Raw genomic sequence first — 14,530 nt, forward strand, 5'->3', positions numbered from 1 at the left:
TATGTATGTATGTACTGTATGTACCAGTACAGCAGGGACACTAACAGTACAGTTGCCTACTAACAGTATAATTGCTTACAGTAGGAACAGTGACAGCAGTAGATTATCATGTATGTATGTATGTACTGTATGTACCAGTACAGCAGGGACACCATTAACAATCACAGTGCTTGCAGTAACAATCGCGTAGCTGCAGGCCCAGCCCAGCCCCGGACAGGAGACAACCCCGGGCACAGGACGGAGCCGGCACCAACACCGTGGTGCTCTGCTGCTGCTGCTGCTGCAGCGCGGTCCGGCATCCCCTGCGCCGAGCGGCCGGCCGGCCCGCGAGGACGGCGCTCGCGGCGATTTCGCCCGCAGGCGCCGCGAGGTCGCTCCCGTGCGCTGTGTTTTCACTCCGCGCGCGCAGGCGGGCGGGCGGGCTGATCCCCACCACAGCGGGGCGGGGCGGGGGGGCCGGGGGGAGGGGAAAGGGGGGGGCCGGCCGGGGAGGGGAGGGGAGGAGGAGGGGGGGGGAGTCACCTTTTGTGCTGCTATATCAAGCGAACACACGAGCGCGGCGCAACAGATCTTTCTTCGCCCTGCGAGAGGGAGGGAGTGAGAGCGAGAGACGCACAGAGCCGAGCCGAGAGCAGGACCGAACCGGACCGGATCAGAAGCAGAAGAGCAGGACAGGACAGGACCGGACCGGGAGAGAAATGGACGCGTTCCGGGGACTCGGGCGGGCTGTGCCGCTCTGCGCCTGGCTGCTGTGGGCGCTGCACGGTAAGAGCAGGTCTATTTCTGGAGCCGCTGTCCCGGGCTCGGGCGGGCTCGGGCGGGCTCGGGCGGGTCGCTGTCTGGGCGGAACGAGGACTCCCGCTCCGGCTTCACCTCTGCTCGCCTGCTCGTGCTGGTCCCGCCTGTGTCTGAGAAGTTCGAGCTGGGAGTCTGGACGCGTCTGGTCGCGCCTCCCGCCGGGGTGGCTCGGCTCGGCTCGATCCGGCCCGGCAGGTGCGCCCGGCAGGTGCTGTCGCTGCTGAGGGCGGACGACCGTGTTTGTTTTCGGGGTGATAGGGAGGGGGCGTCTCCCCTCGTGCCCCTTGTACCCCACCAAACACTTTTTATTCGCCGTCAGACCCGTCCCCTCTCCCCGAACTGGACCCCGGGACTCCCGGGCCGGTTCCGGACGCGCGTGTGCACTGCGCCGCAGCTGCGTGGTTCTGCTGGGCTGGGCTGGGCTGGGCCGGGCCGGGTCCCGTGTCCCTGTCAGGTGCTGCCGACGATCTCCGCTCGGGACAAGCGGGGTGGTGGGGGGGGGGTCGCCTGGTGTCTCGCGCCGGGGTGGGGGGGTTCAGATTCTTGCGCGCGGGCACAGCCTGGCGGGAGGGGCGCGCGCAGGGGACCCAGCTCGGGTTGACCCGAGAGCCTCGCCCAGCTGCGCCTGGAGAGCAGCCAGGCTACCGGATTCAACAACATTGCAGGGCAGCTTGTTCCCCACCCCCACCGCCCTCTGTGTAAAGAAGCGCCCCCTGTTGTGGGTTTTAAGCGCTCTTCCCTGTAGTTGTCCCCCGGGTGTCCCCCGGTTGGTGTTTCAGGGCTCACCGTGCCGGAGGAAGAGAGCGCACTGACTAACAGGTCGGAATTGAAAACAGTCTTTTTAATTGAATGAAGAATCGCCGCGAGTAGCGCCGTTGCTGCGTCATTGTCAGTGCCCTCGCGCCGCCTGCTCCCTCGCGCTGTGTACCGGGCGTCCGGGCCGGGTCTCGCACGTGCTCTCGGACCGGCGGAACCGTCACTCGCGTGCGCGCACATGAGCTGTGTAGGAGCGTGTGGCTCCACTATCGATCGGATTTCACCTGATGGATTCGATCAGGGCGATTGATTGATTGATTGCTGTGATCCCATGGCGCAGGGATGGGTCCAGTGGTGGAATATTCCGGTGAGGCTTCTGGACTACTGCGAAACTGGACTGTAATACACCATCACACCCTGTAGCAAACTACACAACACACTGTAGTATACCATCACACCCTGTAGCAAACTACACAACATACTGTACTGTAGTACACTAGAACACACTGTAGTAAACTGTGGTATATACTGTTATGTACTAGAACACACTGTAGTGTACTGTGGTATATACTGTAGTACACTAGAACACACTGTAGAACACTGTGGTATATACTGTAGTACACTAGAACACACTGTAGTACACTGTGGTATATACTGTAATGCACTGTAGTGCTGTAGTGCACTGTGGTATATACTGTAATACACTATAGTGCTGTAGTGGTAAATGCTGTGGTAAACTGGTATACTAAGAGGCTGTGTTAAGTACTGTAATGCTGGAACACACTGTAGTACACTGTGGAAGACGCGTTAAAGAGGCTGAGCAGCTCCCTGTGCTGTCAGCAGCAGTGCTGGCAGGCTGTGATTCTCACTCGTTACACTGCACTCACTGAGCCTCGGTGTGCAGCAGGAAAGGAATTTGGCAAAATGCTACCTTTCTCTCTGTCTCCATCCCCTCCTCTCTCCAGACTGCCTTTCATCTCCACACTCCTGGAGTGTGTGTGTGTGCGCGTGCTGTGACAGGCCTGTTAATGACAGAGGGGGATTTCAGCATGTCTCAGTCTGTACGGGGAGGGAGCAGTCCTCCGGCACTGAGAGAGGAAGAGGAGGCACTGGAGCAGTCCTCCTGCACTGAGAGAGGAAGAGGAGGACTGATGCACGATTCCTTAGGAATGAAGTCTAGAACTTAGAACAGCAGCTCTGTCAGTCAGCAGCTGTGTCACCCTGCAACCTGCCTCTCCTTGGTCATTAACGATCCCAGGGTGTTTGTCTAAAAGAGTAGGGGTGTTACCCCAGTGTCCTGGCCACATTCCCCCCTGGCCTTCACCAGTCATGGCCTCCTGATAATCTGAACTGGCTCCATCACTCTGCTCTCCTCCCCACTGAGAGCTGGTGTGTGGGGAGCGGACTAGCGCATCACCCAGGCGGGGCTGCACACTGCTGGAGGTGGAGGGGTGGAGGATTCTGCTTATCATTAATTCTAACACCTCGTCCTGTGAAAACCAGGTGGCACTCGGATAATAACACGACTCCTAGTGCTGTTGCCACTACACCACGGCTCCTAGTGCTGACGCGCAGCCCTGTTCGTACACAGTCAGGGGCGACCGCTTCGATAACGTCGACAATAATCGAGCCCACGCCGGTTCCCGCAGGGGCCGACACTCCCCTGCGTGTCTATTCCACGCTCGCGCGTGTCGGCAGCGCTGGCCGCCAGACCAGCCTGTGGGACTAATCCCACAATCCCAACGGCCGCCCGGGCTCGAAATCCGGGTTCCGGGGTTTCAGCGCGAGGCGGAGAGAATCGCTCGGACAGGCCGGTCGTGGGGGGTCCGGTAGTTCACGCGCGGTACCCTCTCCCTTCAAAGTTGGACCTCCTGCCTGGAGTAATTATCTCAGCATTAGTCGCCCCGGGTTTCAATCATCTTTCAATTATTTATTTTTTTAAACGACACCCCGCAGTAGAAATGTGTCGCCCTTTGAAGTTGGCGAGAGATTGAATTAATTAACAACACGGTCCTTAATTCAACAAGCGCAGAGAGAGGTTTTCTTTCTCTCAAGGTCGCGCGGTTACTGGGAAACGTCCTGTGAAAATGAATTTCCACGGAACCGCGGGTTTCGGATGTTGATCCTGCCTGTGGTCTGCGTATCGCCTTTTCAATCCCTCTCTTATTTTAGACCTGTTTACTCGTCGGGCTCGCCTGTAAGCCTCAGAGGAGAGACGGCTGATAACCCGTATTGCTAAACAAACATTTTTCTCTCTCTGTGAGCGAGATGGAGTTGAAATCGCTCGGAAATAAATGTCTTCTGTTGCACATTTGTGGCTTTAAAGTTTCAAAACACAAACAATAGCGATTGGCTCACTATCGGTGTCAATGAAATTCTGATTATAGTCTCGGTTAATAACTAACCAGGCTCACAATAAAGTCAGTCTAGTTACAACCGAGAAGTGCCTCCACACTGCTCTGTAAGTGTCAGGGGGAGTTTGATTATAGTCCCAGTTAATATTTAATCCAGCTCACAGTAAAGTCAGTCCAGTCCATCCTGGAGAGTCTCAGACTGCTCTGTCAGTGTCAGTGTGAGTCTGACTATAATCCCAGTGAATCACTAATCCAGCTCCCAGTCCAGTCAGTCCAGTCCAGCCTGGAGAGTCTCAGACTGCTCTGTCAGTGTCAGTGTGAGTCTGATTATAATCCCAGTGAATCACTAATCCAGCTCCCAGTCCAGTCCAGCCTGGAGAGTCTCAGACTGCTCTGTCAGTGTCAGTGAGTCTGATTATAATCCCAGTGAATCACTAATCCAGCTCCCAGTCCAGTCAGTCCAGTCCAGCCTGGAGACTCTCAGACTGCTCTGTCAGTGTCAGTGTGAGTCTGATTATAATCCCAGTGAATCGCTAGTCCAACTCCCAGTCCAGTCCACCCTGGAGAGTCTCAGACTGCTCTGTCAGTGTCAGTGAGTCTGATTATAATCCCAGTGAATAATAATAATGATAATAATAATTGCTTGTACTTATATAGCTCTTTTCTGGACACTCCACTCACAGCGCTTTACAGGTAATGGGGAGCCCCTCTACCCCCACCAGTGTGTACCCCCACCTGGATGACGCGCCAGTCCGCTCCCCACACACCAGCTCTCAGTGGGGAGGAGAGCAGAGTGATGGAGCCAGTTCAGAGATCCAATCCAGTTTATAGTAAAGTCAGTCCAGTCAAGTGCAGTGCAGTAAAGCCCAGTGAGATCAGGGTAAAATCATAGTACAGTGCAGTAAAGCCCAGTGAGATCAGGGTAAAAGCTCGGTACATAGCAGTAAATCACAGTGAGATCAGGGTAAAATCATAGTACAGTGCAGTAAATCACAGTGAGATCAGGGTAAAAGCACCATGCAGTGCTATCTTGGCTCTGGGTTCGGGCAGGGTGACCCACAGGGAAACACCTTGACAGAGCCCAGTCTGCTCAGGGTTTGAGCACCAAACCCCCAGGGAGACAGCAGTGGCAAAGTCCGACCGGCCCAGGGTTCGAGCGCTGGGATCCCTGAGAAAGGACTCTGTGGGCTCAGCACGGTGCGCCTCTGTGTGCTGCGGTACAGTGGGCTGTCCTGCCTGCCCAGCTGGCAGAGGCCCCTGTCCCCGGGGCCCGGCTGCTGCTCATTTACATCACAAGGCCGTCTGGGCGGGGGGGCCCCAGCCGGCCCTCTTTGTTCTCCTGGTGGCGGTAAATTAAGACGGTGCTGTCCCAGACCTGTCCCCACGGAAATACACTTGCTGTTCGTCCCCCGTCCCCCTGGCGTGTAATCGCTTGTGTCGGGTCGTTAACCTCCTGGCACTATTGATTATCGGCTTCCTCAGACCTCGACCCAGCCGAGCTCCGGCAACGTGAGCGGAGCGGTGTGTTCCAGACACCCGCCGCTCTCTGTGTACGGAGGTGCCTCCTGCCCTGAGCCGTCAGCCTCCTCTTTATTTTACTGTGGTTGGGCCCCGAACTGATCCTAAAGCGTCACTCCTGTGTGGTGGAATTTTGTAGGGTTCTAAATATCTGAATTGATTCACCTCCCCAAAAACAAGCACAGGGCAGTAGATCACAGTGAGAGCAGGGTAAAAGCACAGTACAGTGGAGTAAATCACAGTGAGATCAGGGTAAGAGTGCAGTGCAGTACAGTGCAGTAAATCACAGTGAGATCAGGGTAACAGCGCAGTACAGTGGAGTAAATCCCTGTGAGATCAGGGTAAAAGCACAGTACAGTGCAGTAAATCACAGTGAGATTGTGGTACTGTGGAATTCATGTGCAGATGTAGCATGGCCAGTGGACACAGCGGCAGATTAAAAACAGTGTTTTCCTCTCCCTCTGTGCGCTAATCGCCCTGGTTAAACATCAGCATTCCTGTGGCTCAGGAATGTCTTAACAATGTCAGCCTGTTCTCAGACAACAGGAGCCAGGGAGGAACAGGTAGGATCAGGGGGAGGGAGAGGGAGGGTACAAGAGAGGGGGAGAGGAAGGGTACGAGGGAGAGGAAGGGTACGAGAGAGGGGGAGAGGAAGGGTAGGATGGGGGGAGAGAGAGAGGGAGAGAGGTAGGGTACGAGGGAGACGGAGAGGGAGGGTATGAGGGGGACAGGGAGAGGGAGGGTACGAGGGAGAGGGGGGAGAGGGAGGGTATAAGGGGGGCAGAGAGGGGGAGAGGAAGAGGAGGGAGGGGGCTGGTAATAGGAACTCTTTGTAAACAGGGATTTTGTAGGAAGTGGCCCTTTAACATGAACGTGACCAGCAGCTGCTGTGACCGGCAGCCTGTGTCTGTCTGTAATGTCCGATCCTGTCCGTCTGCCTCTCCGAGCTGCAGAGCTCCGGGATCCTCTCCCTCCCTCTCTCTCTCTCCGCGGCCCGGGCTGGGCTGTTGGCAGCTGTCTGGGTCAGCACCAGGGTGACAGTGAGGTGGGAGGACAGCTGGACGGGACTGGCCCCTCTCAGATTACTGACCGAGAGAGAGAGATCACACATCCCCACACACTCTGCTCGCTCTTCCAGAAACACTTGTCCACCGTAACAATCAAGGGAAAATATTTGCCTGCTTTAGTGATTTCAGCAAAGCATTTGATTCAGTTTAGCGTGAGGGACTGCTTTGCAAACTCCTGGCGCCTGGTCTCACTCTGCACAACATAAAGATCAAATTTCTGCTCTACGCTGATGACCTGGTCCTGCTGTCGCCCCCAGAACAGGGGCTGCAGCAGAGCCTGGCACTGCTGGAGCAGTACTGTCAGACCTGGGCACTGCCAGCCCATCTGGACCCAGAACAGGGGCTGCAGCAGAGCCTGGCACTGCTGGAGCAGTACTGTCAGACCTGGGCACTGCCAGCCCATCTGGACCCAGAACAGCGGCTGCAGCAGAGCCTGGCACCGCTGGAGCAGTACTGTCAGACCTGGGCACTGCCAGCCCATCTGGACCCAGAACAGCAGAGCCTGGCACCGCTGGAGCAGTACTGTCAGACCTGGGCACTGCCAGCCCATCTGGACCCAGAACAGGGGCTGCAGCAGAGCCTGGCACCGCTGGAGCAGGACTGCCAGCCCATCTGGACCCAGAACAGGGGCTGCAGCAGAGCCTGGCACTACTGGAGCAGTACTGTCAGACCTGGGCACTGCCAGCCCATCTGGACCCAGAACAGGGGCTGCAGCAGAGCCTGGCACCGCTGGAGCAGTACTGTCAGACCTGGGCACTGCCAGCCCATCTGGACCCAGAACAGGGGCTGCAGCAGAGCCTGGCACCGCTGGAGCAGGACTGCCAGCCCATCTGGACCCAGAACAGCAGAGCCTGGCACTGCTGGAGCAGTACAGATATCGGTATAACCATTCTACGTGCAGAGAAAAATTGCTAGCAATGTGCGCAGGGCTGAATTAGGCCAGTCCCCGTTACTCATCAGCATACAGAAGAGAGCAATAAAATACTGGCTACACATGAGAAACAGTGACCAGAGCTGGCCAGTGTGACTGTGCTGAGTGAGGGAGGGCAGTGTTCAGGTGCCCCAGCAGGTACTGAGGTCAGGCGGTCCTTGATCCCAATCCCAGCTCCCAGATCATTCAAAAGACTTTCACTCTGCTCCTCTGTCTCTCTCTCTACCTGTGTCTCTCTCTCTATCCCTCTGTCTCTTTCCTCTCGATGTGAGGCTCACTTCTCTGGAATGCCACAGTCGAGATGACCGAGATACCGGGAGTTTGGGAATTCCTCCTCTTCCAGGAGGGAGACGTTGTTCTGACACGTCGCTCTAATTCCTCGGATTCTCCTCGTGATCACCTGAGTCGACTATCCGCTGTCGGATCGGCTGCCCACTGGCCTCTCTTCGGAAGGCCGTTCCTCACCGTTCTCGCACACAGCTGGGGAACTGAACTTCTGATCCGAACAGATGTTGAATAAAATGCCTCGTTAAGGGACTCGTTCGTTATGGGCTTGTGGAACGACATCTCATTTCCTCGGCCCTCCACCTGAGTCCGGTGGCTGAGGGAATTCTGGGGATCCGGGAAGTGGGAATTTCCTTCATCCCTGTGCTATTCCCAGCCAGGAGGGAAAGAGAGGGCTGGCCGGGGATGGGGAGGAAGTCTCCCCTCAGGCCTGTTGTGTTCCACTGCGGAAGACCGCGCGATCTGCTCCTGTCATTAAGGGCGTCGATCCCAGGACTCCAGAGGCCTCTACTGTTGGAGCTCGGATCACAGATGAGTATCACAGCCACTCAGGCTCCCCAGACACTGGGATCTGTCTTCTAATACAGGTCAACACAGGCCAGTCTCGCACCTTAGAAATCACCGCCCTGTCTCAGTGTAACAGTACTGTAGTGCAGTATTATTATAGTACAGCGTAGTGTCCAGTCTCACACAGTTACAGTACTGTAGTGCAGTATTATTATAGTACAGCGTAGTGTCCATTCTCACACAGTTACAGTACTGTAGTGCAGTATTATTATAGTACAGCGTAGTGTCCAGTCTCACACAGTTACAGTACTGTAGTGCAGTATTATTATAGTACAGTGTAGTGTCCATTCTCACACAGTTACAGTACTGTAGTGCAGTATTATTATAGTACAGCGTAGTGTCCATTCTCACACAGTTACAGTACTGTAGTGCAGTATTATTATACTACAGTGTAGTGTCCATTCTCACACAGTTACAGTACTGTAGTGCAGTATTATTATACTACAGCGTAGTGTCCATTCTCACACAGTTACAGTACTGTAGTGCAGTATTATTATACTACAGTGTAGTGTCCAGTCTCACACAGTTACAGTACTGTAGTGCAGTATTATTATAGTACAGTGTAGTGTCCATTCTCACACAGTTACAGTACTGTAGTGCAGTATTATTATACTACAGCGTAGTGTCCATTCTCACACAGTTACAGTACTGTAGTGCAGTATTATTATACTACAGTGTAGTGTCCATTCTCACACAGTTACAGTACTGTAGTGCAGTATTATTATAGTACAGCATAGTGTCCATTCTCACACAGTTACAGTACTGTAGTGCAGTATTATTATACTACAGTGTAGTGTCCATTCTCACACAGTTACAGTACTGTAGTGCAGTATTATTATAGTACAGCGTAGTGTCCAGTCTCACACAGTTACAGTACTGTAGTGCAGTATTATAGTACAGCGTAGTGTCCAGTCTCACAGTTACAGTACTGTAGTGCAGTATTATTATAGTACAGTGTCGTGTCCATTCTCACACAGTTACAGTACTGTAGTGCAGTATTATTATAGTACAGTGTAGTGTCCATTCTCACACAGTTACAGTACTGTAGTGCAGTATTATAGTACAGCGTAGTGTCCAGTCTCACAGTTACAGTACTGTAGTGCAGTATTATTATAGTACAGTGTCGTGTCCATTCTCACACAGTTACAGTACTGTAGTGCAGTATTATTATAGTACAGTGTAGTGTCCATTCTCACACAGTTACAGTACTGTAGTGCAGTATTATTATAGTACAGCGTAGTGTCCAGTCTCACACAGTTACAGTACTGTAGTGCAGTATTATTATAGTACAGTGTAGTGTCCATTCTCACACAGTTACAGTACTGTAGTGCAGTATTATTATAGTACAGCGTAGTGTCCAGTCTCACACAGTTACAGTACTGTAGTGCAGTATTATTATAGTACAGCGTAGTGTCCAGTCTCACACAGTTACAGTACTGTAGTGCAGTATTATTATAGTACAGTGTAGTGTCCATTCTCACACAGTTACAGTACTGTAGTGCAGTATTATAGTACAGCGTAGTGTCCAGTCTCACAGTTACAGTACTGTAGTGCAGTATTATTATAGTACAGTGTAGTGTCCAGTCTCACACAGTTACAGTACTGTAGTGCAGTATTATTATAGTACAGCGTAGTGTCCAATCTCAGTTACAGTATTGTAGTGCAGTATTATTAGAGTACAGTGTAGTGTCCAGTCTCACAGTTACAGTACTGTAGTGCAGTATAATTATAGTACAGTATAATAATCACTACACTGCCTCAGTGTTGCAGTACTATGGTGCAGTTTTACAAAATCCCTGCACCCTTTCTCAGCCATATAAAGCAGGTAGACTCTGTAGATTAGAAGCCCTTGAGGAGCACAGTGGGAGGTGAAAAAGATATGAATTGAGCAGGAGACCTGACAGTATTGGGGACTGTCTGTAATTTAAAAAGAGATTGAGAACTGAAATTTTGGTGTCCGTCTGAGAATCCCAGCGATGCTCTCGTTGGCCAAATCAATTTCAGCAGCTGCCCCGGGGATCGTGGGACAGGAATATGAAGGGAAGCAGAGGACATCAGAATTCCAGTCAGGGGCTGGATAACGACAGAGTGTTAATATTTCATGCTCAGGGACAGCCTTGTTCCCTCCCATCCCACTGCCCCCAGGACACACACAGCTCACACACCCATCGCCTCCTCCTCCACTGGGAGAGAGAGGGGAGAGGGGGAGAGTGGGGTTCAGGGGGAGAGAGAGGGGAGAGGGGGAGAGGGGGAGAGTGGGGTTCACTGGGAGAGAGAGGAGAGGGGGAGAGTGGGGTTCACGGAGAGAGGGGAGAGGGGGGGTTCACTTGGAGAGAGTGGGGTTCAGGGGGAGAGAGGGGGGAGAGTGGGGTTCACTGGGAGAGAGAGGAGAGGGGGAGAGGGGGTGTTGCCTGCAAGAGGGGGTTCATTGGGTGAGAGGGTTAACTTTGGCCAGAACTCAGCCAGTGAGGTGGGGGGAGGGAGGAGGTTTTAAAGTTCATGGTTGAGGAGTTTTTCCAGCAGCAGCGCAGAGTCACTCAGGTCCAATTATAGCCTCTGTGTAAGAGCAGGGCGAGAGAGCTGGCCCAGAGAGAGAGAGAGACTGCGCTGGCTCTCTCTGTCCTACAGCCTGTACCCCACTCTCTCTGTCCAGAGCCTGTGTGGACCCTCAGAGACAGACTGTACCCCACTCTCTCTGTCCAGAGCCTGTACCCCACTCTCTCTGTCCAGAGCCTGTGTGGACCCTCAGAGACAGAGATTGTACTCCACTCACACCCCAAACGCTCCCCCCTCACCCATCCCTGTGCTCAGGACAGCTGGCTGTGTTGATGTAAACAGAGGGGTGTGAGTGAAGGCTGAAGAACAGTAACACACACACACACAGAGCCTGACACACAGTCTCCGCCCTCTCTCTCTCACGACCTGTTGGAATGATATTGACACACACGCGCACACACACACCTGACTCCCTGGCTGCTGTCCTCGGTCTCTGTGATCTTTCCTCCATTCCGAAAGCTTGGATTGTTTTCCAAGGGGAATTCTCTCCATGGAGGGGCTGGGGAGTTGCCACGGTGACAGAATCCAAGAGCTTAGCGCAGCCGGCACAGATCGGACTGGCCAGGATACTGGAAATGGGGGGAGCGACCCGAGACCCGCTGGGTCGAGAGGCACCGGCTGTGTCTGAACGCCAGAACGTGTCCGTGATGCTGGCGAGACTCTGGAGGTGCAGAGAGGAGAGGAAATCGCACTGATTCCAGACCAGAGACGAGCCTCGGCTCACTGTCTCCGTCTCCGAGATGGGCTGGGAGCTGACATTGTCATCCGACTCCTGGCCACAGTGTACAGCAGGAGACCCTCTGGGCGTTTCCACTGTCTCACGCACAGCTGCTAGCATGAGTTACTGTACCTATACCTGGTCTCCCTGTGATTTACTGCACCGTACTGTGCTTTTACCCTGATCTCCCTGTGATTTACTGCACTGTACTGTGCATTTACCTTGATCTCACTGTGATTTACTGCAATGTACTGTGCATTTACCCTGATCTCCCTGGGCTTTACTGCACTGGACTGTGCTATATTCTGCTTTTCCCATGAATGCCCCCTCTCTCTCAGCAGTGTAAATAAGGAGGTCAGACACTTGTCAGGACTTGACATTTGACCCCTCCCCATGACAACAGGATTCTTTAGTAGGAATGCAGGAGAGGGAGTGGACTGGGGAGACCGAGAGAGACACTAGAACAATTGTCTAGATCTATCAGAACGATCTTGAGCACGCTTGGTGACAGAATTACAGAGGAGCTGGACTGAGTGTCTCTACAGTGACTCTACAGCTCTGATGATGATGAAGGAGTGTTAGTGTGAAGATACAGATGAGCTGGACTGAGTGTCTCTACAGTGACTCTACAGCTCTGAGGATGATGAAGGAGTGTTAGTGTGGATACAGAGGAGCTGGACTGAGTGTCTCTACAGTGACTCTACAGCTCTGATGATGATGAAGGAGTGTTAGTGTGAAGATACAGATGAGCTGGACTGAGTGTCTCTACAGTGACTCTACAGCTCTGAGGATGATGAAGGAGTGTTAGTGTGAAGATACAGATGAGCTGGACTGAGTGTCTCTACAGTTACTCTACAGCTCTGAGGATGATGAAGGAGTGTTAGTGTGCAGATACAGATGAGCTGGACTGAGTGTCTCTACAGTGACTCTACAGCTCTGAGGATGATGAAGGAGTGTTAGTGTGAAGATACAGATGAGCTGGACTGAGTGTCTCTACAGTTACTTTACAGCTCTGATGATGATGAAGGAGTGTTAGTGTGAAGATACAGATGAGCTGGACTGAGTGTCTCTACAGTTACTCTACAGCTCTGATGATGATGATGGAGTGTTAGTGTGAAGATACAGATGAGCTGGACTGAGTGTCTCTACAGTGACTCTACAGCTCTTCTGATGATGATGGAGTGTTAGTGTGAAGATACAGAGGAGCTGGACTGAGTGTCTTTACAGTTACTCTACAGCTCTGATGATGATGAAGGAGTGTTAGTGTGAAGATACAGATGAGCTGGACTGAGTGTCTCTACAGTTACTCTACAGCTCTGATGATGATGAAGGAATGTTAGTGTGAAGATACAGATGAGCTGGACTGAGTGTCTCTACAGTTACTCTACAGCTCTGATGATGATGAAGGAGTGTTAGTGTGAAGATACAGATGAGCTGGACTGAGTGTCTCTACAGTGACTCTACAGCTCTGAGGATGATGAAGGAGTGTTAGTGTGAAGATACAGATGAGCTGGACTGAGTGTCTCTACAGTGACTCTACAGCTCTGATGATGATGAAGGAGTGTTAGTGTGAAGATAAAGATGAGCTGGACTGAGTGTCTCTACAGTTACTCTACAGCTCTGATGATGAAGGAGTGTTAGTGTGAAGATACAGATGAGCTGGACTGAGTGTCTCTACAGTGACTCTACAGCTCTGATGATGATGAAGGAGTGTTAGTGTGAAGATACAGAGGAGCTGGACTGAGTGTCTCTACAGTGACTCTACAGCTCTGATGATGATGAAGGAGTGTTAGTGTGAAGATACAGAGGAGCTGGACTGAGTGTCTCTACAGTGACTCTACAGCTCTGATGATGATGAAGGAGTGTTAGTGTGAAGATACAGATGAGCTGGACTGAGTGTCTCTACAGTGACTCTACAGCTCTGATGATGATGATGGAGTGTTAGTGTGAAGATACAGATGAGCTGGACTGAGTGTCTCTACAGTGACTCTACAGCTCTGATGATGATGATGAAGGAGTGTTAGTGTGAAGATACAGATGAGCTGGACTGAGTGTCTCTACAGCTACTCTACAGCTCTGATGATGATGATGAAGGAGTGTTAGTGTGAAGATACAGATGAGCTGGACTGAGTGTCTCTACAGCTACTCTACAGCTCTGAGGATGATGGAGTGTTGATGAGTTAAGGAGTGGACAGGATGTTTGACCACAGTGAAAATCTTGTATCTAAACCTGGTTCCTTTTGAGAATTGGAATCACGTCTGAGGTTCTACTCCATTGACAAGAACTCTGAGCCAAAAAGATCTCGTAGAAACATTATAAATAGAAAAGCAAAATTCCTCCTTTCTCGGCACACAGACGGCCCTTTCTGGTGTTGTCTTTTTTCGCAGTGACCACACTGAGAAATCAGTCTCACACCAGCAGGGAGGTCAAAGGTCAACGAGCTGCCCTCTGTTCTGTGTCTTTGTTTTGTGAGGAATTTAGCAGGAAGGTATGAAAACTCTTCCAAGAGGCACACCTGCAGCAGCTTGCTAATGAGATAAACGAACAAGTCAGGCTTCGTTAGCAAATTAAACATCTCCGGGTCTCACTTATTTTGGCCACATCTGCAGCCCAGATGTTTAATTTCAAAGGGAGAGGAAGAACATCTTCATACAGTTACTCTACAGCTCTGACGATGATGAAGGAGTGTTAGTGTGCAGATACAGAGGAGCTGGACTGAGTGTCTTTACAGTTACTCTACAGCTCTGATGATGAAGGAGTGTTAGTGTGAAGATACAGATGAGCTGGACTGAGTGTCTCTACAGTGACTCTACAGCTCTGATGATGATGATGGAGTGTTAGTGTGAAGATACAGATGAGCTGGACTGAGTGTCTCTACAGTTACTCTACAGCTCTGATGATGATGAAGGAGTGTTAGTGTGAAGATACAGATGAGCTGGACTGAGTGTCTCTACAGTTACTCTACAGCTCTGATGATGA

At 52.0% G+C, this 14,530-nt stretch overlaps 1 protein-coding gene across 2 annotated transcripts in view; it reads left to right on the forward strand.

Moving 5' to 3' along the window:
* Positions 1–558: 558 nt before the first annotated feature.
* The window catches only part of bcam (basal cell adhesion molecule (Lutheran blood group)), a 33,130-nt gene continuing 19,158 nt past the window's right edge, over positions 559–14,530 (forward strand). Inside the window, exon 1 of one of the 2 annotated variants that reach the window (XM_088905528.1) lies at positions 559–765. In XM_088905528.1, the coding sequence (XP_088761654.1) occupies positions 699–765 (67 nt within the window). In that variant the 5' untranslated portion in view covers positions 559–698. The remainder of the gene's footprint in view (positions 766–14,530) is intronic. The other variant, XM_088905527.1, reaches the window with a different exon arrangement.

The sequence above is a fragment of the Atractosteus spatula genome, chromosome 25 (genome assembly GCF_055471065.1).
Source record: "Atractosteus spatula isolate fAtrSpa1 chromosome 25, fAtrSpa1.hap1, whole genome shotgun sequence".
Classification (NCBI taxonomy): Eukaryota; Metazoa; Chordata; class Actinopteri; order Semionotiformes; family Lepisosteidae; genus Atractosteus; species Atractosteus spatula.